Source organism: Haliaeetus albicilla, chromosome 7 (assembly GCF_947461875.1).
Source record: "Haliaeetus albicilla chromosome 7, bHalAlb1.1, whole genome shotgun sequence".
Classification (NCBI taxonomy): domain Eukaryota; kingdom Metazoa; phylum Chordata; class Aves; order Accipitriformes; family Accipitridae; genus Haliaeetus; species Haliaeetus albicilla.
In genome coordinates, this window is record NC_091489.1 from 38,348,252 (window position 1) to 38,373,825 (window position 25,574).

Sequence of the window (25,574 nt, forward strand, 5' to 3'; positions counted from 1 at the left end):
GCTGCAGGCATGCAAGGTAGGTCCCAGGGACAGGGATGCTACACAGTGCAGGCTGTGCTCTAGGGACTGGATCTCCTGCCTGCCTTGAAAAGGCGTCTGTAGGAAAGGGGTGAAGGGCACTGACTTTGTGCCTTGGCTCAGGGAAGCCTCTGATTTGTGAAGTATCTGGATCCCTTCACCAGGTCTTGAGACTCAGCTGTTCCTCTCTCATGTCGACCATTTTGCCATGCTCTCTGCCTTCCAGGGGTCTGCTGGAGCCCAGAGCTAGGGCTTCCTCCAGGCAGCCCCTTCAATGAGCAGAGCAGGCTTGCATGGCCCTTGCCTGTTATCCCTATTGCAGGCCATAGGGCAGTGACCCTGCATGGATACTTGCTCTCCCAGCCTCCAATGGGTTTGTGCACAGGTGATGTCCAGAGCCCAGATGTCACTGTAGTGATCCTCAGTGATTGTACTTGTCCTGTCCTCTCCCAACCCATGGAAATTCAGGTCTCGGATTAGCATTGCAAGTGAAATGAGAGACAAGGATTTGTTTGAAAGACGGGACTATAGTGAAGTCCATGACCTGGCTGTTTTTGTAACTCCCGTTTAAAACTCAGGCTGTCTGAGTGACTGTCCTGGTACAAAGTTTGAAGAAAAGGGAGCAAGAGGCAAGGCGGTCTTACAGAGGGAGCTTCGTACCCTGATAAGTCTGCTTGCTGCCGTAATGGCCCGAGAGGAACAGCCGTTGCTGTGGGGATACGCAGTTCTTTGTTCTACCTGTACCAAGAAACGAGGCTTAAGAGTGACAGTGCCTAATGTGACAAATGTAGCAACTGAAAACACTTAAAAGCGTAAAATGGTCTATCAGCAGTTGGGACGTAACCTTACATCACTGATCAGAATATTTGCACATCATTTAATTCTGCTGCTTGCCTTTAACTACCTTGTATCGTCTTTTCTTTTCTTCTTTATGGGAAGAGTAATAATTTCCTTGGAGAAATTGGTGAGAGGTGTGTAACTGGTGGAAAACTAAGTAGTGTTGCATTTCAGATTTTACAAAGATGCATTAAGAGGCACATTGGGGGAATAGTAAGCACAGTTCACCTGTGATCTCCTCGTTGTTTTTGAAAAGTTAATGTGTTGCATATTTCTGCTTCCTTTTTAATTTTTCAAAAAAGTATTGTTTCCTGAAAAGGATTGCAGACAGTCATTCGTGGCCTTTCTGCCTACATGTGTAGTGAGTGTCTATCTTTGTAAGATTTTTTTTTTTTTTTAGCTCATTATGGGTAGAATACTGTTGCTCACTGACATCATACTGGTGGCAACTGGGCTTGCTTCAGGGGAGTGGCTCACACAAACTCATTATGTTCAGGTAGCAGAGATAAAAGTAAAAACAGAGCTTGAAGAAAAAGGAGGTTGATCAGAGAGTGTTTGTAATTTCCAAGCTTTTTCAAACAGTTTAATTAAAATGACAAAATACAGAAATATGACACTGTAAAGTAATGACAAAATATGACAAAAGTGTAAAGTAAAGAGTGACTTGTCACTTTTGCTGTATGTATTATTTGTTTTCTACAAGTAATGTGCCCTTGCATTATTTGAAGGAAAAAAAGAAAGGACTGTAAACCCTTTCTGCAGCCAGAAGAATGATGGAAGTTAGAATCCTTTTTGCATAATCCCCTCGCTTTTTGCTTGTGGATACAGCTGTGCTAACACAATGCAACGTTTGAGTTGAGAGGTCTGCAAAATCCTGGCACCAATGATAGTTTTCAGACTGAGGCTCTTATTTGATAGATTTTCAAAGTGATACTGTGCTCAGTTGTGTCTGTGTCCCTGGAAGTAGGCTTTCAGTTAACTTCTCAGAGGAAATACTTTCAAAAGGAAAAATTTAATTTTGCCAAGAATCAGATAAGGTCAGAGTAATTAGACAAACCAGAGCTTTGTAGGTTAGAGATGAACGCAGCCTTCTCCATGGGGTAGTGCAAATGTGCTAGGGGAACAGGAAAATGAAATGCGTGAGGATGCTTAAATTTGCTGAAAATCTGAAGTTCTGTGTATATCTCTTAGTGTATTCTCGAGTGTAGGATTGCATTTTAGAAGTACTGTTTTCACATTTTTAAAAAAAGTAAAATGTATTTATCCTTCCTGTTTCTGGTTTCCAGTTTAACCCACCAGAAAATGGGTCCACTGAATTAATTATATTTTCTTTGATACTATATATTTATAAATTGCTATTATAATTTGATTGTAATATATATGATGGTAATTCACCATACGTTTTCAAGTACATACGTAGTAGGCTTTACCTAGCTTCCATGCATTTCTGTTATGAGGCAGTAGGGATTATATTTCAGCTCCTCTACTGTACACTGCGACTGGCAAAGTGGATGGCCTAAGGACTACATTGACAGGTGTCAATCAGCATTAGTCTTCTGACATCAGCTGACCTTTGCCACTTTATACTAAAGGTCTGGACTGATATTTTCTCCTGTTCTTCCTTGGCTGCAGACTAGCAAAACCCTTTTTTGTTTGCCTAAAGTAGTTTCTGTGAGTGTCTATGCTCAGTGGTTGCATGGCCTTTACAGATTGAGAATGAAAGAAGAGAGCCAGTTCCTTCAGTGGGGTAACTTATGCTTAAAATACAAAAAAGTGGGTTCTGCTAATTCTGTTGGTCAGCTAGCAAAAGGAAGGCTGCAGATACCTCCTCTTCCTTCAGTGATGGCATTAATGGAGTCTCTTCCCTCTGTCCTTTTGTCAGTATTTGTAAACAGAGACTCTTTTCCTCCATCTGATCTTGTTAAGTTGGCCAAGAGATCAAAAATCATAGTTAAGAACTAAGGAACAGAAAACCGGTGCAGTTGTATAGCCTCAATTCCTTAGGAAACCAAGCAGAGGTGGGGTAAGAAGGATTGTGGGCAGCAACTTTTTAAGTTCCCCAGATTGCTGTGGCCTGAGGGGAGGAATACAGACTTTCTTATCTTTACTAGGACTTTTAGCTAAAGAAAATGGGATGTTTTGCCTTGTAAAAGCAAGATTCGAATGAGAGGATTAAAGGGAAGGATCCTGAGAAGTCCAGGAAGACAGTGATTGGCACTACTATGGTTAAGTATAAGAACATAGAAAATACCAAATAAAATTGCAGGAGAGGGAAGGAAGTAGGAGATGTTTTGATAAGAAGTCAGGAGTCTTGGTTACATCCAGGCACCTGAATGGTGCTCTGGCATTCCTGTGTGAATGAAAACCAGGAGAAGGGAATGGAAGAAAGAAGATGAAAAGCACCAGGTTTTTTTGAAACATACAGCTTGTGTGGGTGTCAGCATCCATGGAGTAGCATTGCATTTCAGAGAAATTTGCCAAGCAGACAAATAATTCCTTTTCCTTGCCCTGTCTTGTCCTTTACACACATAAGCTTTGTCCTGGATTTGAAGAGCTGCGGGAAGACAGCGCTGCTTACAGGAGAGGCTTGTGCTGCTGGAAGGGAGCCACCCGAACATCAGAGCAGCAGGCAGTAGTCTAGCACCTGCTGCCCTTTGAGAGCTAAGAGCTGTGGAGACTGCTAAGTAGGTAAAGTACTGACCACTTAAACACAGAAAAGGCTACCTTCCAGATGGCTGGACAAAAGGTCACATGAATTATACAGTGAGTTAGCTCCTGCAGCTTGATGACGTTTTCAGATGGGTTTCTGAGCAGTCACCCAGGCAATGTCTAAGCAAATCTATCTAGACTGTCTGCCTCAGTCCTTAAAACACAGAGGAAGGAGAAAATGCTTGTCTCCAGTATGTACAGAAGAAGCCATCTTTCTCTACCTGCCTTCCCAATCAAAGAAGGGAGATTTTTTCCTTTCTGACAGCCTCATACTGTCCGAACTCAACAAAGACAACTTCAGAGCAGTGGTTTTTCAACCTGGTTTGGATCTGAGTAAGTATCAGTTGTGGACAGCTGTGTAGAGAAATGAAACCTCCTGACAGTAGGTTTGTCGTTCTGCAGTTGTTTCTGTGCGCTGTGTGGAGGTACCTCTGAATTCCGAGGTGAGAGATGGATAGGGGCCCACTCTCAGTTTTTGGAGTGTTGCACCCACCCCTGGCCATCCATTTTACCAGCAGGGGTCTTAATGTCTATTTGCATATTCAGTAGCCTGAAAAAAGCATATGCACACACAAAAAAAAAAAGGCAAAACCCCCAACAATAGTGTTTCCTACTGTGCTGATTCTCATCAGAAATACTAAAAACTACTCAAACATGGAACAGTATTCAGATTACCCTAAGTCAGTTTGAAGTTACACTGTAACCACAAAGGGTAGCGTGGATTCATTCACTGGCTATGTAGAGAGCTGAGAACAGCAACTGAGTGACTTGAGCTCAGCTGAGGCTCAGAGTTATGGTCATACAGATAGTAATAATATCACATACGTAGTAACAATAATAGCAGCTATGGAAAAGGTTAGAGCTTCAGAACCTCTTACAGGCAAAATAAGCAGTGATCTTATTTGAGGCTTTCTTCTGACTTAGTCATACACAGTTTGCCCTTCAAGGAGTAGTATTTGTATGTTTGCATTCTTCTGTATGTTTGAGTGTGGAAGCTTATAAACTTCTGTTCTGTTTTGAAATAAGATGAATGTAAAAATCTTGGCATGGTCTTATTTTGGTAATAAGATTGCATGCGGATGTCCTTGTGGTTAAATTAAAAAAAAAAAAAAAAAAAAAATTAGATTTCCTGTGAAAGGGTGGTTGTTTGCAGATGGATTGATTAATGACTGAGATGAGAGATGCACATAAAACTACATGATCTTGCTCATGAACCCCTAATGTAACTCATTTAAAATCTCTGGGTTTTTTTCTGTGGAATTGAATTTGATATTGCCATTAAAAGGATAGCATCAACTTGGAAAAGTGAATTTTTATTCTGATTTCTTTTTGGGTTTCCTGCTTCTCCCTCCACCTTAAGTCTTTCAGGTGCAAATTCCATTTCCAGAATTCATTGAAAGAAAACAGTTTTATAATTAAAAACCTCGTGTTATATGGCAACCTTTAGATTGTTTAGAATAGCCAATATCAAATACCAAAAGTCTTTAAAATGTCTGATGCTCCCCGGAGTGGAACAACTGTTCTGTACCTGTGTGTATGTGGCAAATGATGACACAGAGTTCAACTAATGTAATAGCATCTGCAAGCCCACCCACTTCACTGGACTTCAATCTCTTACAGGATTGGTGCAGTCAAGTTATTTAGGCTGACTTTTAAATAAAGCCACACAGATCACAGTGAAAGCTTTAGAGCCTCGTCAGGAATGTATGTATTCCTTTAAATATGCTGGTATACAAAGAAAATTTGATTTTATTTTTGTTAATTTTTTTTTTCCAGTGCTGTTTTTGTCTTCTCTTGGTCATCCTCTAGTGTTTGGCTTTCACAAGAATGGAGAATTCAGGATTTTTCTTTCAACCTTTAAAGTCTGCAAACTCTGCCTGGAAAACAGGCTGGTTCCTGAGCTTCCTGGCACGGCTGCTTTTTAACCAGAATCAAAGTGGAAAAATGTAACCTTTTGTAGTGCTCTTGTGGTATGACCTCTGGAAACGGGGTGAACAATTTAAAGCTTCCTGCTACATGTTAAAACCAACAGAAAATGTTTTGGGTTTTTTTTTTTTTCCCCTGCTTCTACCTCTTACCCTCTTCCAATACTTTCGCTTGCCAGAGCTTTTCATTTAACTCTTTTTTTCTTTTAAGCTCTTCCTTCCTCCTCGATCCTGTTTTACCCTTGTTGATGCCCTCTCATAAGGCATTAGAGGGAAGCAGAATCGTGTGTATGTATGTGTGCGCAGGGCAGGGGGGAGAGCAGGCGGGTATGTGTCAAATTTGTTTTTTTTAACTGTCAGCATTCTCTGTCCCAGCTTCTTTGTTTTGCTCAAGCTCCATCTGCAGCCATGCCACTAAACTTGTTTTTCACTGCTGCTCACTGCCATTTATATTTTAATTTCTGCTTGTATCAAATCAAAAGCTGTGCCTCTATCTTAATCTATAATGTTTTGCACCTGCAATATTTACCATTTGGGTAACTGAAACTTCCAACATAAATACCTACTATGTGGTCAGTAAATGTGTGAGCGAGGAGAAGAGTTAGGCTATTTAAATGCAATTATAAGCTCGCTGTTAAAAATTGTAGAAGGACTTTTTAGCCATGGAACTTGGCTCCTGTTTAGTTCAGAAGTTTGTTCACAAATTACTGGTGTGAATTGGTTGTGACTTTAGAGGAACTCTACTAATCAGCTCAAGATCACCCCATGATATTTCTGATTATGTCCCTATGTTCTAGTTATGTGTTGTTATATTCATCTGGGTGTTAAACCATTCGTTCAGTTTACCTGATAGTAGAAAATGCAGCTTCTTACTAACTGCATCTTCAGTTTCTCACTTGGACATGACTCTTGGAAGACTTAATTGCATTTTAGGAACTTCAAGCAGGATTTTTTAGGGGGTGTTTGGGGTTGGTTGGTTTGGTTGGTTTTGTAGGGTGGGTTTTGTTTTTTTTCTTTTACATTCATGGTAATGTGTTTTCTCCCTTGAGGGTGATGTTTAATTTTTTTCCCCTGTATTAATACTGTAATATTTGAAAGCAGATTGTAATGACATCTAACATTTTGTTCTAATTGTACTTCAGGCTGAGGTCAAGCAAACAAACAAAGTAATCATTATGTTTTTAGCATTCTTTTTTTAATGAGCACATTAAAATTACTCACAGCTACACGATCAGCTGTGAAGAGAAGGCAGAAACGTGGAACTCTGAGTAGCACTGTCTTTTTGAACCAATTTATGGAAAAATAATAGACTAAAGGGATATGTAAGGACTCTGGTGGGAAATAAATGGCATCATGTTGTTGACGGAAAGGGTTTTGGCATAAGGCTTGTTGTGACTGTTTCTGTGGCTTAGAAAGGAATTTCCTACAGACTGGACTAACCATTAAAAAAATGTCTCTACTTTTAGGAGTTCAAGGCATACAGTGGAGTCTTCCCGGGGAAGATGTCTTTGACAATGAAAGCCCGTTGTCTGGACAAAAGAGGAAGTTTCTTTAAGGTAAATGGGATATTTATACAGAACATAAAGCACATGGTTTTATGTGAAATGAGTGCTTCAGAATGCACAGTACAGTCTGTGATATGTAGCAAGCCTTTTCTGTAAAATGGGAAGCACTTTCTTAAGCATCTCTTTTTACAGGTGGTATTCATGGTTAGATTACTAGCCAGTTATTTCATGTGTATATCACTTTCCTGTACACCAAATAGGATATTTGGTGTAAAACAGCTTGTGGCTTTCTTTGCTGCTAATGCTGAGAACTTTATTATGCACAGGCATAAAATTATTAGAGCTTTCATAAACTGGATTTGTGTAGTTTAAAGTTGTGGTACAGGTTTATGATTTCCATTATTGGATTGAAAATTGGTTTCATTTCCTTGCCTATTTTAAGAAAAACTGTTGGGAGCTCCTTGTTTCTGTGTAATCTGAACACTCAAAAGAATACTGTCTTTGTATTCTCAATGTATATTTCAGTCCTTTTTGTGTTTTGGTGGTTTTGCTTTGTTTGTAGGTTTTGGTTGGTTGGTTTTTTTAAAGTCTAAGTGCATCTTGTTTGAAATCAACACGAAGCTGGTGCTTAGCTCACTGCCGTACTCTCAAAAATGCAGCAAGGCAGATGTCTATGTCTTTGGGTGCCTACATACTTTTTTAAAAGAGTCTAATGCTTCCTCCCTTAAGATACTAAGCCCAGCTTCCTGGATGATACAGGCACTGAAAGCTGGTAGTTCTGTTCTGGCATGGATGTGCTTATAGAGAGAAAATGGGAATAATTCCATTTACTGTTTCTGTGTTCTGAGGGCTGTTTTGAGATGTCGTGTGGCTTACAGCACACCTAATACAGCATATTCCAGTGAGAAATATGTTTCAGGTGAGAGCCCTTCTGTCTCCCCTCAATTCCATTCCATCACAGAATGGAGTTGATGCATGGCAATGTACAAAAGGAGCCAGGAAGGCAGGATGCAACATATGGTCTCCTAATGCCCCTGGGAAACACCTGGGAATACAGGCATGGGTAGAGAGGCCTCTCCAGACTTGAGGTGGTACTCAGAGATGCAGGCAGGTAGAACCCTCTGTTGAAGCACCTTCAAATACTCCCTGGAACTCTTTAGAAATGCATTTCTCCTTGGGTGTGAATATCTGATTTTTGTCCCGCTAACCTCATTATAGCTGGAAACTGGAACCTTGAGAACTGCATGAGAAAGGATGTACTTCAGATTCATTGCCTGCAGTCATTAGGTTTTGTGCATCTTATGTGATCATCTTCACTTCTACATAGTTATAAATCACTTCTGTCTCTGGGAACTTCTGTCAAGGATTAAACTTGATGAGTTAATTTTGCTTTTTCCCCAGTATTTCCTGCAGAGTTAACTTGCATGATTGGCCCCAGATTTGCTGAGCAGTAGTAGCTTAGCTCAGGTGTGAACAATCACACTGCAAAAGTAAGCATGGGTTACAGTGTCCTCTCTCCTGCCTCCTGCTCTATGTGATGTTTGTTAAGGCTTTGGGGGAATCAGTCAGAGGGCTTTCAGGGCTGCAGTGAGCTTACTGTTTTCTGGGGGAATGTAGGAACATGTCTTGGTCTTTTTATATGACAGAGACTGACTTTGGAGAACTGTCATCTTTCAGGTTGGCATCACAAAAAGCAGAAGTGCGGCAGGAGTTATCAGTACGGTTTTCAAAAGACGACTGAATCCCATTAACTTTTTTTCATTTATGAATAATGGAGGAGGTCTGGAGGCAGTGCTGAAGTTAATTGTAGAGAAGGTTGTAGTTAAAATTTTCTTCCAGAAAAAGGATTAGTTGATCTGAAATGTAGTTAACAAAGCCTTCATGTGCACTGTGTGAGTACAGCTGCAAACACCATATACTTCTAGAGAGCAGGACAGGGAGAATAAGTGTCCAGGCAGTGCCACTGTACTGAAAGTATGCTGACCTATCAAACTGTGGTGTCCTGCCACTGGCCAGGAAGATATGTGTATCTTTTTGATGTGAGGAGGAGAGTAAACTGTCACATAGACCAGCTTGGCATCAGGGTTAAATACAACAGAGTTGAACTTGTCTGTTCTGCACTAGAATTTTGCTTTTTATATAATGCCAGGGTTACAGTGGCTGTCTTGCTGGGCAAGGCTTTGCTCTAGGGAGCAATCAAAATTTACAGGTGCTTCTGAGCACTGAATTAACTTACCTTGATTGCTTCCCTTAGAATATTGTTTGCCTGCTGTAGCTTCTTCCAGTGAAAGATGCTAATACTTGCTGCCATCTCAGCTTATATTAAGAAAAAGCGTACTGCTTTTCTTTTTTCTAGTACTGCAGCAAATGTGATTGATCATCCAAAGCTCTAAGTAGTGGCAAGCAGCTGCCACTTTACTGACTGTTCCTAGCTCCTGCTGCCTCTGCTGCTACCAGTGCACCATGCTCTCCTCACTGGTCCCATGCCACACATTGCAGGTGTTGCTGTTTCCATTCCCTCTATTCCTCTGGGACAGAAATGCCATTCTTCTGCTGCCTGAATCTGATCATAATGTTTGGAGGGGTAAGGGGTGAGGGTGGGTGTTCTAGCAGATGATAAATACGCTCATGATAGGTTACAGGCAAAGGGGAACAAGCAAGTGGTGGCTGGTGCCTTTAGCACATGGAGAGCTATAATGACTGCCAGTGCAGTGTGCAGGACCAGTTTCTGTGTCAGCAGCTTCATAGTACTGTTGTAGTGACACAGAAGCACACTGAAGCGTTTTTCATGTGTTGCGTGTTTTCTTTATCTTAAGGCAATCTTACCAAGCCAACCTTTAGGAAACAAATGATCAGTGCTCCAGTGACAACATGTTTTCCTCTTTGGCTTGCCCAGAGCTTCATGTGGTCAGCAATAAACAGGGTCTTCTGGAGACAGGAACCACTTCTAGGTTTTGCAACACACCTTTGTTACATCTTGTATCTCATAAGCACAAACATTATCCTTGTTTGGCAGTCCACAGGCATATAGGGAGAAAGGTCATATTTTCAAGTCATAGCAAGCAACTGTCTCAGTTATGAGGAGTATTTCTAGGTTGTCACTTACGTGTGTGCTGAAGGAATCACGATGTCAGTGGGACTGTAAACAAGTGCCCATGTCATTTTCTGCAGGCTTTTGGTATCTCCTTGTGTAAGTAATTCTTGTGTGGAACATAGATGCTGGAATAGCTATTTTGTGTGCCTCCTGTTCATGATGTGATGGTTGTAGCTACTCAAAATGATTATGAATGCAGTATGCCGGAGCAATTTCAAGACACCAAACTCTTAAGGCCACAAGAAATATTGTCAATTAAGAAACTAAGGTTGTCCTAAATTTTCCTATAAGACAGCCTGACAGAGGAATGGCCTGAAGAATACTGGGAATAAAAGATGCCTTGAAGCTACCTTTTCAAACCTGTCACCATCTTTGGGAAGTTGCACTGTTGGACCACCGTTCCGAACCTACAGTGTTGAACTGGAAACTGCAGGCAGTCAATGTATCCAGCCTGTGCGTAGTGCACCCGGTGTCTATATGTGTGCATTTGTGTGTACAGCAAAATTACCTTCTCTTTCTTTCCCTCCCCCACATGTGTAAAATTGTGACAACTTACATTTGCTACAGCTGGATGAGTTAGCAAAGCAAACACTTGGCACATCAGATTTTTTCAGTTTACATTATTTTAATTTGCTTGTCTGTGTTTAGGAGACCTAGTAATTAAGATATAGCCTTTTACCTGTGCTGACCTGTACTTCAGAATGCTGTCCTACACACACAGACTGTGTAGTGTACTTCTGCATAGGGCTCTCATGTTGTGCTTGTTACTTTACAGTTGCCCAAGAAACCTTCAGCATGCTGGCATGCAGTTTCTCAGGGCACTTAAATCTAAAAAGACTATCTTACAACTATCAGCAACATTTATGAGAAAATTCACTGACAAATACCAGTGGGAAATTCCAACTTTACTTTTCTTTCTGGTTCTTAAATAGTTCCCATTGCTGTAGCTTCTAACCACCCCTTAGTTTTTTCACGTTGATTTTTTGGATGCTTAGTACGCCATGAAAACAGTGTTGTCCCCATTTTACAAAGAGCAAAGGTCTGTAGTTTTATAGGCTAAATTCTCTGGAGTCTTTATACCTTGCAATTGATGAAGGCTCAGAGGTAGCAAGTAGTAAAAATGAAGCAAAGATGGAGTTAGGCTTGGGTAATTCTGGGACTGAATAGTTTGCCAGTGGTTACAGAGGGAGTCTGTGGTAAAGCAAGGAACTGCATGTATGTCTGACAAACATCCTTTTTGCTGAACCATCCTCCTTCTCGTTAAAATGTTCCAATCTTTATTGAACTGGTATCAGAGGTTTTAGACCATTAAAGCTTTTCTGTCCCAAAATCAAACATCAGGTAAAACTTTGTTGCTTACTGATGAATAAGGCACTGAATAACGTTAGTGGTCTTGAGAATTCATATATCACTGTGCAAAATAACCAGAAATGGCAGCCATGTATAAAAATATTTGATTGTATTCAGACATTTGGACAAGTCCAGAAATAGCATTCCCAGTTTGGCTCATCTCTGGCGCTTTGCCACCTTGTCAACACAGGGTGCTCTTTGAGGGTTGCTACGCTCTGCTTTATCAAAACAGGAAGGAACAGATGTGATGCCAAAGAGGATGCAGGTCTCCAGAAAGAATGAAAAATGAGATGCTGGCAGGATGGGGGGAGGGGGGATGGTAAATGCTGAGGCTCATTTGTCCAGTCTTATACTGATCCTTGCTGTCTTCATCCCATGTTCCCTTGCCAGATTAGAAGCACCGATCTTACCTTTTTCTCTTTAGCTGTTGTAAATTGTGGGGCTTTGAAACATTCTGCAGTGGTCACCTTGGCTGACTCTATCAGTGTGCTTTCAGAAAGATGGCAGTTTTGTTAATTTTCTGTACAAGCTTATTTACATTTCAACACAAAAAACAGGAATTCAGTTGCTGTGCAGTGTCGGATGAGTGATTTTTCGAAAAATGGCCTGAAACAGACATCAAGTCAAAGCCACCTGTTTTCCTCTTGGGACTGGGAAACTCTTCATGAGTTGAATGAGTAAGAAAAAAGGTGACTGTAGCTCCTTGGGAGTGTGTTGCTTCTAGTGAACATGCTTGCTCTGATTTTTGCTGCTTATATAACATCCTGAAAGATGTAAAACATAAAAATGGAATATATATGTTCTGGTGAGAGAGCACTGGGGAGCTGAGATATGTTTGTGGTCTGTATGTAGGAATTACATTGTCACCCCTGCCAGCTTCTAAAAGCTGAGATCAGTCTAGTTGAATGAAGAATCAGTTGGCAATAAGCATGGCGTGATATGTTGTGAAAGGAAACATTGTGGTTTAAGATGTTTGCATTTCATTATTTCATTCATGGAGTTTAGGAATGTAAACAGTTAGTAAATGGGTATTTGTGGCAATCTAATGTTTAGGATAGGTTTGGTTAGGGAATACTGTACTGGGCTGCTATGTGAATTCATGCTGAGTCATAATTATTATTTGGGTTTACAGTGGTTGTATTGTAGTTTCTTTTTAACTTACAGAACAGTGCTTTATCAGAAATAGACTCCAAAGGAAAAACATTAGACACAAAAATGGCTACTTATCATGCTATATAAGGTCTCCTTTTAATTTTGTGAGTTTTTTAAATGTTAAATAATCTACCACCTGAGAAGATGTCATACTTTCAAATACATTTCTTTTCATGTAAACCTCTTTTTTCTGTAGCGTAGCAGGGTAATATCTATTTCATAGTCCTAAACAATCCGCTACAGATTTCTTCAGGTTACTTTTTAAGTCTTGGGGCTCATATATGTTTCTTTATGCTAACAGGGGCCTCTGGCAAATATATCCATCCACTTTGTTGTATTTTCCTTTGGAAACTGCCTCTTATGGTCTTGATTTCAAGTCTGTTGAAACCAATAGATGAGTTTTCCCATTATTTCCAGCAAAATAGGAATCGCACTCTTTGTGAATAGAGAAATTTGTTGGACGAATTCAAATGTTCTGAGCCTTCCACTAAGAACAAGGCAGCCTTCTGCTGCTGCTTGTTTTCTCAGGGTTGGATCTAATAATAGTACACAACCAGGGTCCTTCCTGCGTTTTGTAGAAATGGATTATTAACAGCTCATCTTGTATGATGCTAATCATGCAAGCATCATGTACACTGTATAATGACCAGAAATTTCATTGATCCTAAATACCTCAGAAACTATGTCATAAAATCAATGAGTACACCTTATGTTATTTGACGAAAAATTATTTTTCAGGTGCTGTTGTAACAGTATATGTCAGTTAATTGCAAGGATACCTAAATAATGCAACTCCAAAAGAATTTTTTTTTTTTTTAAATCAGAAGAGTAGTTTGGTTTTTTTTTTTCCCCATGAAAAAGAATTTAAGGAAAATTAATTGCCATTTGCAACAAATATTGGCAGTTTATTAAAAAAAAATGAGGTTTTTATTCCTGAAGATGACTGTTTTAGTTCAGGTGTGGTACCTGCTGGTAGCTGATGAGTCAGTTTGATTGCAGAGTGTGTTCTGTTCTGGGGGACTTTGTAGGTCAGGTTCAGGTTTGATGCTAAGCACTTGATCTAGTTGCCTTGTCCAGGATGTACTGACTTTTCATAGACTAAGGGAAGACTACCTTGTGTCATGGAGGATATGTAGTATACTCCAGAAATTTGGCCTTTAGAAGAGAATGTGAGCATAAGACTGCTTGAAATGTGCCATTTTGTTTAAGTTCTCTTTAGAAAAACAAAAAATAAAATTGCTAAACACATAAAAATTCCTCTCAAGAAAGACAGTTTCTGGCAAGTTCTCTTCAAGGCAGACACACAAATTAAAAAGTGTTAAGATTACAACGTCTTCAGGATAAAACTGTTCTGCAGTGCTTGCCTTATGCTATTCTGATTTAAAGCATTAATAAGTTAAACCCCACTTTAAAATATTTGTTTTCAAGAACTTTAATCTTATATAAGCAAGTACCTTTCCCAGACAAAGATGTAAAAGGCAGTTGTGTTAAAGAGGCTGAACATGGCAGCCATACAAAAATAACTGCAAATAACTTCCGAAGGTAAATTGAATGTTGGAAAGCATCAGAAAACATACTGCCACGGTTAGCTTTTAGGTACAAGTAAACAAGCGCAATGTAGGAAGGTTATACAGTATTTAAATTCCTTTGCATTGTAGATCCGTTCCATCTTCCAGGGTCAAACCAATATATGAAATGATAGCGTGAAGTGTGGAGTGTCAGCTTGAATTTTTGAGCATGTTATTGTGCTGTTAGTACAAGTTGGGTTAAAATTCTTTGCTGTAGTGCCCAGAGATTTTGTTTTCTGGGAGGGAGTTGTTTCATGAATTTTTTTTTTTTCTCCCTTGCCCCCCCCCCCCAACTCTGGTCAAATCCAGTTAACACAGTTAAGTCAGTTAACAGCCAGGTAGCAACACAGCAAGGCAGGTGTTGAGGGGGTGGCTGAAAGCCCATGGATGCTTCTGTGGAGAGCTCCTTGTATTCTATACTTTTCAGGGAAAGATGCTGAAAAAGACTTTTGTTGTGCAAACCATTGGCCTGTGAGCCACTTGCTCTCTGTAGATGTGTTGGAGAACAGGGCATGTTTGCTGCTGTGATGGTTCTTTATGGCTACAACTAGCCTTGTGGGTGCAAAGACTAAGGTGATGTTGCCCATGAAGAGGAGCTACTTCCGCAGAGCTGATTCATCCTGTTGTGTCTAGCAGCTGGTTCATGGGGAACAGCAGTTTAGCTTTCTTGCAGTTGCTAGTATAGGAATTTTTGCAGGGAAAGAAGTCTGGGCTGTGGTGCTGGCAGCTTATGATTCAAAAGCAGCTGCTAATGGAATAGAGGGTTGCTCCGCTTTGCTTACTGTTTCCCCTTTCTGTCTTTGAAGCAGAAGCACGTGCTTCTCATGCTGCTTCTCACGATACCTAGTGCCTCTTTGTCTCCAACCAGCTGCCAAAATCTCCCCCTTGCCATCTTTACAGCTTCTATGAGTTATGGACAAATCCACTAGCCGCTGTGGTGGGATGTGCGGTCAGCATCAGGCTGGCTTCCCGTGCCCAGCCTGCAGACCACCACACATGAGCGTTCCTGAGGCATCTTGGCTCCCTCCCTCTCCTCGAGTGCAGGTCCGGGGAAAGTAAACGCGGGGTAGACTTTGGGAGTTAGGTGGAGCATTGACTTGCTCTCCTCTTATTCCTGATCAGCTTCTCTGTTTGGATGGTTGATTTATTTGAAGAAGCCAGGGAATTGCCAAGCAGTCTGTCTCCTGCTCCACTTTAATCTTAAGCAAACAGCTGACTTTCCAAGGAAGGCTGTTGAGACACATCTGTTGCCAGGCAGAGCTGAGAGAACCCTTTTCAGCAGTTTGATGATAATCCCTTGAAAACGAATAGATGGTCAATTCCAGCTTGATTGTTCTGAGACTGTCTTTAAGATGCTTGTGCCATTGGCCTTAGGTTTTACCATGCTCCATGCAGTGGAAGGAGCCGGGGCTGGGGTGATTCCTCTGGTTTTATGCTCTCCCTGGGCCCTTTGTGATCCCCCTGCAGCGGGGGATCAGACAGCGTGACCAGCGCATGTAGCACTGGAGTAGAGTTACGCTGCTAATTCAATGAAAAGGCTGCTCTGCTGACCTTATTCAATATTGCATGTGGCAGAGCTCTTACCTACAGTAGGTCTGTTTCATTAACAGATTAAATCCTTGAATAGTGTTTAATAATATGTTGAACTTCAGGTAATGATTTCCATCACGAGTTCCTACTTTAAATGGTCAAATATAGTTGCAGATCATTGTGAATCAGTTGCCATCTATAATGAGACTCCAGGTGCTGACTCATGTTGTGTGCTGGTAGCCGACTAGCGGTGCCTTCCTTCTGAGATGGTTCCATGACAAGAAGCCCTAATGTACTTACAGCTGGCTAAATTGCTCATATTCATGACTACTTGGTGCTTGAAAAACTTAACATTCTCACAGTGAATAGGAAGCATCTTCAGGGAATACTGTGATTTAAAACTGAGCCTTGCTTCATCCGTTAGAAAAGTTAATGTTTTAAATGTTACTGCAGGATGAAGCACGTAAGGTGGTTCTGTTCCTGAATGTAGCTGCATTCATGACTCCACAGACAATGTTAGAGCCTTTGTGGCTATCTGGTGGGAAGAGAGAAAAGGCTGTAATCTGTTCAGTTCAAATAATAATTCAATTCTCAGTTGCGTTCAGGTGCAACTTTGGAAAGGTTTTAACATTGGCAGAGAGTTGCTGCAGCAAGGAAGGGCTGCACACTACCTTATTGCAGCAGTTGGGAGGTTAGGAGATCTGAAAATACTAGAAACTTCACAGTAAACAGAGAATTAATTCCACTTTACTCATTCAGCTGCCAGAGAGACTGGGAAGATTTAATTTGAGAAACCTACTGTTCGGAGGCTAATATGGAAGGTCAAAACTAGTGCTCAGTGTGGCTGGGAGGAGAAGGATATTGCCTTAATTTAAGTCCATCTACTTCTTAATCTAAAAATTCAATATCCTGGCACTGAAGTCAATTACAATTTGCAAGTCTTGTGTTTGCATACTTGAAAAAGGGGCTAAGTTGAAACATGTTGCTCCTGAATGGAGGACAGAAAAATATAGGTCAGGGAAGTGGTGAGATGTATGCCAAGATATGTAGGTAAAGGTGTGAACAATAAAGGAGTAAAAAAAGCAAACATAAGATTGTGCTGAGCAATTACAAGCTCTTTTAAGGAACTGAAATGAAAAGCTTCAGCAGAAGCAGAAGGGATAAGAAGGCTACAAAAGCTGTAGAGACATAGTAAGACTTACATCAACAGGGTTATATCTTATTTAGCAGTAACAACTTGTATGGTTGTTTGACTACCTCACTGCACTTAGCAAACCTAATAATGAATGAAGACTGGAGAAATTTAGCAGGTACTTAAAAGTGAGTATTTTTTTCTTCTGTTTGACATTGGAACTTCTTCTCTTTAATAAAGCAAGCTCTTGGCTGTGTTCTCCACTGTGAAGTGCCGTCAGTTGTGAAATGTGATTTTAATCCAGGAAGAGGAAATCCTAATTTAAGTAATTGATAGGCTGTAATTAAACCTGGAATGGATTTTGTTCACTAAAGGTGTGCTCTGGTGTCACACCCCATATTTAAAAATGGCAAATTGTGTATTTCTTTCCAAACATATATTTATTAGGGTTTTTTGACTTGTGTTTTGTACATCTTGATACAAATAACAAGAAATCCATTGTGTCTGTATTTTAGAATGCTGTTAGTTATTTAACACTAACTTTATGAGGGCACATTCATGTTTGAAACTGGTTGAATAGTTTCAAGAGTGATTATTGTAGCTAGAGACTGTAATGGATTGCTTATCAGAGATTTAGGCCTAGGAGAGTTGATCCTTCCACTTCTACTGCTTAGCCAAAGCTTGGAAGAGAAATGCAATTTTCCTGTCTTTTTACACTTGTAGTCAGCTTCTCTGTTTTGAATTCATTGACTGTTGAACTGAATTAGTGAATACCTCTCTCTCTACAGGTACAGAAGGATTACTGTGCAGAAGGATTGCTGTTAAAAAAATTGGCTAAGTCTATCAGCTGCACTTTCGGTTTGTAGACAAAGACTTTCCATAGATCAGTTGCTTTCTTCTTTAAAACGTGAACAGCAATCCACATGATTAAAAAGTTTATTTAAATTTCATTTGTTTAATGGTTGACTTGAAATCTTGGCATGGCTTGTCATAATTTCAGGTGTTACTTTAAACAGAAAAATGTTTGATTTAAATATCCTGGGAGTTGTTTCTTAGACTGTCACGTGCACACACCCACTTTGAATACAGTGCATGGTAGGGGTGTGCAGCTTTTTATTCCCTGTGGATAGTTGGGTTTGGGTTTTTTTTTTTTCCCATTAGGAAGTGTCAGCCCAAAAGCATGTTTCCTGCTACCGAGTAGATGGCTGGAAGACCTGGGTGGTCTGAATTCCAGGGGTGTCCTGGTCAGATTGCAGTTTTGGGTGGCTAATCCAATCATTGGCTAGTTTGGGGTACCTAAACTGGGGCGTAGGTTCTGTGTTCCAAGGTCAGCACAAAACAGCGCAAAACCTGGGCTATTTGCAGGGTGCCTGAGCAACAGAGCATGATTTCACATTGGGGCTGATGAGATCTAGTGACTTGCTGAAAGGGGCAAATGTACTATTAGCCTGGTGCTGTCCTCCGTTTCCTGGTGTCTGCTCTGGAGCTTGTCTGGCCCCCTCTGAGATTAGATTCAGGTCATTAAGCCAGCAGAAAACTAACAAAAATACAAGGTGAAAAGGTCTTCCAACCTTTTAGCAAGGTGAAGCAGCTAACAGGGCTAGATGAACAGCCAAGCCAGCCCAAGGGAAGAAGTGGAACCTCCCTCTTCGGGGGCAGCACACCATAGTGTGAAACTCCCCCTCCATCAGGTCAGTGAGAATTGCAGCTGTATTGCATTTCAGAGGATTGCAAGAATAAATATATTAAGGATGATGATGCTAAGGCGGTAGAGGCTTTAAAAGAGAAAAAACAATGCAGTGTGATCTGCAAGATGCAGTCAGCTGTGTACTGGCTAGAGCCAGGTACTGCTCTCTGAGCATCCAGGTCAAAGCTTCCCTCTAAGGCGATGCTGCTGTCCATAACCACTGTCAGATGTGCATGATGATGCAATGGCTTTCTAGTGAGGCTCATCTGACAGCAGTGGCATGTGTATTTTTCATGGTGTAAAGCCAATGTGGGGGCTGGATTCATCCCTTATGCAGAAAGAGGAATGAATTTACCCATGCCTAGGAGGTGCTGTTTCATGGGCGTGCCGAGTGCTGCAGTGAGGTGCAAGGCTGCTCCGTCAGGATGACGTGGGTTCCTCCTGCTGCTCTTTGTCATGGTCAGGAAGACATTGCTCACATCTTGCCACAGTGACTCAGGGGGTATTTGAGAGTCAGCAGGTGGAAGATCTTTGTAAACTGTGATGCCAGTGGTACAGTATGGCTGAGAGCTCTGATCTTGACAGAAAGAAACCTATGGTGTGGATGTAGTAGATGGTAATTTATTCTCACTTAAGGTATATTTAATGGTGTTGGCCTATTGTAAGCAGAAATTGAAACTTCTTTTGAATTGATTGGAATAATGCTGCACAGCAAAGGAGGGTGTGAATTTTTGAGGTAGAGGAAAACTTCCAATAAAACAGTATAGGAGAATGTTGCCTGCAATTCTTTGAAAATGCTGCTGTACTGAGCTACCAAACACTAGTGGGACTCAGGGTTGTGTCTTGTGGGTGACTATGAAGGCTGTTCTAACTTGGACTGGAAAGCTGTTTTTACTTCATCTGCCAGGGTTTTTGTTTCTTCTGAGGTGTGGGAGTGGTGGTAGAGGAGGTGGCATCACTGCAAACCTTTTCATTAAGTTTCACTACAGGCAGGAGAGAGGGAATACTGCCAGGGTTTATATACTGTCATGGTGCAGTGTGTCAAGCAAACTTGATGCAGTTGCCGCAAAGAATGTCCAAGACAGCGTGCTTTGCAAACTTCATAGTTGGTTTCTCCTCAACAAAACATTTCCCAGACATCTGGCTAGCAAATGCTGTATTTCTCAGGATACAGCCCTAGTGCTAATCTCACCTGCTTTAAAATGAGTTCTTGTCCTTGTGTCCAAAATTAGGATTGTGTTCCACCTGAGCTGAAGTGTTACAAGGCAGTTCTCTTTTAATTGAGTTGTTCTGTTCGAGTGCAGTCCAGGACCTAATGTGAAAAGCAGCCACCCATTTCCTTCTTGCTTTGTTACTTTTCATCTACCACAATGTCGTAATGCTGGCTGAGTGTCCCTTCTGAAATAACTCTTGCAGATGGAACTCTTCTAATTATATCTTTTTATTTGAGAAAGGAAATGCTACAAACGATCAAATAATTTAGTTCTTTTAAGCTGCTGTATAATATGTTGAGGCTGCAGGTTTAATATATTCAAATAAAACAGCTAGCCAACCTGGAAGGTTTTGTACTGGCACAAAACTCCAAGAACGATTATAAGTGGCCCCAACCCTTACATTTTCCTTTGCAAGGGGAAGTCCAAATAGGATGCGATTTAAAAAAAAAAAAAAAAAAAAAAAAAAAAGTTTGTGATCTCTGGTGACTAAACTTGCCCGGGCTTCTTTTCCACGCCTCTTCCACTCACTTGACGTCATACTATTTTTGTCCCTTTCTAGCTCATTGACACAATTGCCTCAGAAATCGGAGAACTGAAACAGGAGATGGTACAGACAGATCTCACAGTGGAAGATGAATCTGCTGATTTGCGAAGGTGATTAAAATGTTTATTTTCATAGTTCCTGGAGGTGTACCATGACAGGAATGTTTTCATTGTGCTCTCTTCTTGGGTGACTTATGTCCTAGCAGTTTTCGTCCTAGCAACATAGGGGGTATAGATTGTCTTGCTCTTGATTCAAGGAATTTGCTTTTGTGCAGGAGGAGCACCCAGAGATTCAGTTGTTCTGTGTATTTGCCTTAATATCTTCTAAAAGCAACTGAACTTCACTTCTACTTCCTTGCTACAAATCTTGGGTACTGATGAATGTCTAAAGCAGGAAACTACTAATGTAATTCCCATTGTTTGTGGTAATAAGCTTTGCTTTCAGGCTGTAAAGACTAAAAATGTCCGCTGCTTCAAGTGGCTCTGTGAAGATTAAACATACAATAACATGATTTATTTTAGGAAGTAAAATATTGACTGTTGGGAGCTGATGGTTATGCGGGTTATGTGTTTAAGTTCATTTACATGTGAGTATCTTGCACATTAAAAAAAAAGGTAAAAAATTAAATAGATGGGGACATATCTTTAACTTAAAATTGAGATGCATATTACAGTGCAGATAAAAGTTCTGGCTTTTTAAAATAGATCATGCCACGTAGATGTGGGCTGTGGAAATTTGTAATGTTAAAGTTGTACCTTTAAGTGGGCATAGTGGGACCCCAGCATTTTGGCTTTGCTATGGCTGTTGTGCTTGATTGGTAATGTCTATTAAATTGACATCTGGAGGATATTCAATATTTTAATCATTGTGTTAACAAGAGAACACATTTTTATACTTATTGTTGAAATATTTGTTGCAAGAGGAAAGCAACCAATGCAGGTGTTCCGTTTTATCTGACTGCACAGTCTGGGCCAGCTCTGGAGCTGGTAGGTTTTGTTCTTCAAGGCAGTGAGTTAATGAAGTGGATGATAAATTGTTATTTAGAATCGCATCCGTGTTTTTTAGCTTTTTTTTTTCTTTCTATAAATACTTTTGAAATGTGCTAGAACTTACTACAATATATATTTAAATTATTTAAATAAAACATTGAGCAGCAGCTTTGTTGCCCAAGTGGTAAAGAACATGAGACAGCTGAACTAATTAAAGTCCTTGGCTATGTCCCTGGTTATGCATTATTCAAGTTTTAAAGCTTTTGAAGGCACAGCTCTTTTACAGGGGCAGGAAGGCTACTTTCTCCATTTTGGTAGATTCAGCTAATTAATTTCAACAATTATTAGCTAATTTTCAATTAAGAAGAGGCTTCTTGTATCTTTGAATACACCATATGCATGAAAGACTAAGATCTATTGGTTCTAAAATCCTGGTGGAAACACTTAGCTGGAAACAGTCAATTAAATCTCCCCATTTTACTGACCGTGGGGATTTTTTTGTACTGATTTTTTTAAATTAATTTTTAACTGTTTTTGTTAATTTTGAGTGCAAAATATATTTTGATTAGAATATATAAGTAAAGCTAACATAAAGTGAATAATGCACTTTCCATGACTATATAACTGAATTCAATTTCATATTGAAATAATAGCCATCCAATAAAAAAAGAAATTCATTCTTTTCTGTCACTTTTAAGATGATAAATGTAAAATATGAAATCTGAATAAATGAATTAAGGCCAATTTTTGTATGACTACATAAATCTAAACTGTGTGCTTCTATGTAAGGAAGAAGTATCAAAGGTGATATAAATTATATAATTAGTTGTGCACTGATATCTTTTATTTATGTAGAACTACAGAGCAAGATTACAGAAATTTCAACTAAGGTTTTCCAGCGTTCTTATTTAAACTAGACTCCCTATAAAGATGTCTTTACTATCATAACTTTATTTCTTTGTAGTTAATTTAAAACTTCGTAATTAATGTAGGTTGCTTTTATTATTGTGTGTTCTGCTGTTCAGAAGTTGGTATCATGATGTGACATTTGGATTTGCATCTAGAGAAATTTGAGCTAAAAGGAATGTCTATTTGCCTTGCTCATTTTTCACCTTAGCATATATCCACATCTCCCAGAACAGTTTTAGAAAGGCAGTGGTTGCAAGAGCTCTCAACTGTATTCAGAAAAATAAGTGCATGAAACTGTGTGTCTGCAACTTTAGTGGTGTGGTGTGTGGTTTTGTTGTTTTGGTTTTGGTCTTTGGTTGGGTGTTTTTGTGGTTGTGTAGTGACTTTCAGATTTATGCTCCTCCCCCAGTTATATTTTGGACTTGTCTCCCCTTTTTACATCTATGGCCCAAGTAACACTGAGAACGATTCAAATAACTGGGCCTACAACTTTGGCTTGTAAGCATATAAAAGCCAGGCAAAAAAGAGGCTTGTAAAAATGTGTTTTAAGTGGGATGCTCATGCCATCTGTTTCGGTATTCCACGGTGTTTGATGCCCGGACTTTTTCCCAGCACAGGCATATATCTCAGTAATGCAAATGAGTGGAGTTGTCAGAAAAGGGCATAAATGGGATACATTTCTGATCTGCGCTGTACTGGTGACCTTTGAAAGGGTAACTGGAGAGCTTCTGCATGCAGTGGCAGCCCAAGTCCACGTAGGGTGGGGGAGCACATGTGATGTGGCTGGTGGCATCCAGGTGGTCTTTTAGGAGGTACTTGGTCTCCCTTGAGGGCCCTAGGACCCCTGCATGTCCGTTGTCTTTGTCAGTGATGGAGAGGGGGGAAAAAACTCACTGCTGTCCCTCTGTAGGGAAGGCTGTAAAGCCCCAGTCTTCCTGGAACATTTGGTGCCTGTGAAAGATTCAGGGATGCTTTGCTGGTGGTGGCAGCTGCTACAGCATATTCCCTTCCTGCTCTGTTAATCACCATGACAGAAACAAGGGCAGAACTTTGCTCCCTCCCATATGTTTTGCACTGAGCAGCCCTCACACCTGTGTCTTCTACATTTTTCCACAGTAGTTATTTAGTAGCGTTGTCTTCTGTGTCTTGCATGGTGAATTGCTTCTGTTACTGTTGACAGGTAACCTTTTCCCCAGCAGCTTTGTCCTGTCCCTTCAGCTGTAATGGCATGGAGAAGAAAATGACAGACCAGCTGCTGAGGAATGGAGATAATGCTCAGTAGAGGCTTTATGCCCTCTCCCAGCTGATGCTTGATAGGCTAGGCTTGTGCGATTAAGGCCTGCTAGATTGCAGGATTTACAGAAATCCAGGCACTTTTGCAGTGGGGAATCAAACTGGGTTAACTGTGGGGAGCCTTTGGTGGGACTGGACCAAGGTTCATGCTCATCTGAAACTTTAGAAAGATTCACTTTACCTGCTTGTTGCTGTTCTAATTGTCCTTGTGACTGGGGAAGAAACAAGGAATATTCCTCGCTGCTGAGTAACAATGGAGTGGGAGAACGATGAATCTTTGCAAACCTTTGCACCATCGCAAAGAGTTCGCAGCAAGGCTTGCTAAGTTGCATTACTGGGGAGATGCTGAGCATCCTACTGCCATGGGCAAAGAGCAGACCTGTTCTCTCTCTCTCCTTCCCCCTGGGTAACATGATCCTGGTGTGCAAGTACCCTAAAAACAGAGGCCAATCCAGGCAAAAAATGGAGTGAGGAAATGTGGATGCATTCAAGTGCAAGTTAGAGTCTTTATCTTCATTATACTATCAAACCTCGTCTCTCACTATGACCTTCTTCCTGGCTAGTGAGTGCATCTGGGATGATAGGCTAAAGCCAGGGTTGGTCTTTCATGTGGGCTGATAACCAGCCTTCTCCGTAGTGTGGGAGCAGACTGAATCCCTCAAATCTTGATGGTTCGTCCTACAACTCCTCTTATGCCCTCAGAAGGGTGGGTAAGCTCCTCTACAGAGGGAAGTGTGTGTGTAAATCCTACAGCAGCTGGCTTAGTTTAATTCAACACAGCAAACCCATGTAACAGCATTCGTCGTCTTGAGAAGATGTCCACGAAAGCTGGATGCACCGTTGCTGTGTCTGTAATCCCAAAGAGAGAAAAGTCCATTCCTCAAGCCAGTGTTTGTCAATGCAGGAGGTTGGGGAGAGTGGCAGTAGTTTCAGAGAGCAGATTGGCTCATTATCCAAAGTCCCACACAAAAAAAAAAAAGGGAGAAATGTTAGAAGTTTAGGTTTTACAAGGTTAGAGCAAGAGGCATAGGTAGGATTTGAGACCAAAAGAAAATTCCAGTAGTGAGCAGGAGGGCAGGAGCATTTGCTTCATAGATACAGGATGGAGGTTTATGTTATAGCCCTGTGGGTATAAGGGAGAGGATAATCCTGGTTACAGGCTTCAACCTGTTCCTTGTCTTCTTTACTGTGAGCTAAGTCTAATGAGGATGCAGCACAGCATTGTTTGTCTTGGCAGTTACCTCTGTTTACTTCCCACGTGCTTATGGGTTTTCTAAAATCTAAGGAAACTTGCATGAATCATGTATTTTCTTTAATTCATTGTGAGTTGCATTGAAACTCCTCTCCCACTGTAGAGGAACCAGTGTAGTGCCCCTGCATTAAAGTAGACCATCCATGGAGGTTGATTTGTGTCTTGATTTTGAGTTTAACGTGAGCTAGTCAGATTATCTTTTATTGGGAATCGCTGTAAAAAAAACAAGACAAAACAAAAACCCCAAACAACAGCAACAAAAAAAACCTACCCCCCCCCAAAAAAAAAAACCAAAAACAAAAACAAAAAAACCAAACCAAACAAACAAACCCCCCCAAAAACCTAAAAGTAAAACCAGGAGAGAAATTTAATTGTTGCATAGTATACAGCATATTTTGCTAGTGTTTAGGTTACAGCAACTTCTTATTCTGTACACTTGAATTAATCAGGTGATTGTGAGGAATTCAAATGGTCCTTCTTTCCATGCGATTGTTTCCAAAGAAGTTACACACACATCCCAGTCTCAAATAATTTTACAGTCTAACTTTAAGACGTGACAAATTTTAAGAACTCCTATGTGTCAGGGTTTGACTGTGTGTTTAGCACCCAGATCATTAATTAATTTTAAGAATGAAAAACAAACTCAGACTATGATGCTCAGTAGTGCTAGACCATTGCAAATAGGTTGTCAAAACAGACTAATGGACTTTTAACTGCCTGGACCTTGGGAACTGGCTTCTCATAGGTTGTATGTGGTTTGCCAGATATGATTTTTCCAAACTATGCTCTTGCCAGAGTTCACCAGGTCTGATAGTTCTCTCTGCCTCTTTCTTTATTATGTGGATAGGAAATAATATTTTGAAGTG

General features: G+C 40.5%; 1 protein-coding gene across 6 annotated transcripts in view; it reads left to right on the top strand.

Annotated features, from left to right (window-relative positions):
• The window catches only part of RIN2 (Ras and Rab interactor 2), an 82,616-nt gene that overhangs the window by 22,513 nt on the left and 34,529 nt on the right, over positions 1–25,574 (top strand). For 4 of the 6 annotated variants that reach the window (XM_069787793.1, XM_069787794.1, XM_069787795.1 and 1 more), the window contains exons 2-3: positions 6,956–7,045; positions 20,281–20,375. In XM_069787793.1, coding sequence (XP_069643894.1) covers positions 6,992–7,045; positions 20,281–20,375 — 149 coding nt within the window. In that variant the 5' untranslated portion in view covers positions 6,956–6,991. Of the gene's footprint in view, positions 1–5,521; positions 5,555–6,955; positions 7,046–20,280; positions 20,376–25,574 lie in introns of those variants that run through there. The other 2 variants (XM_069787791.1, XM_069787796.1) reach the window with 2 other exon arrangements.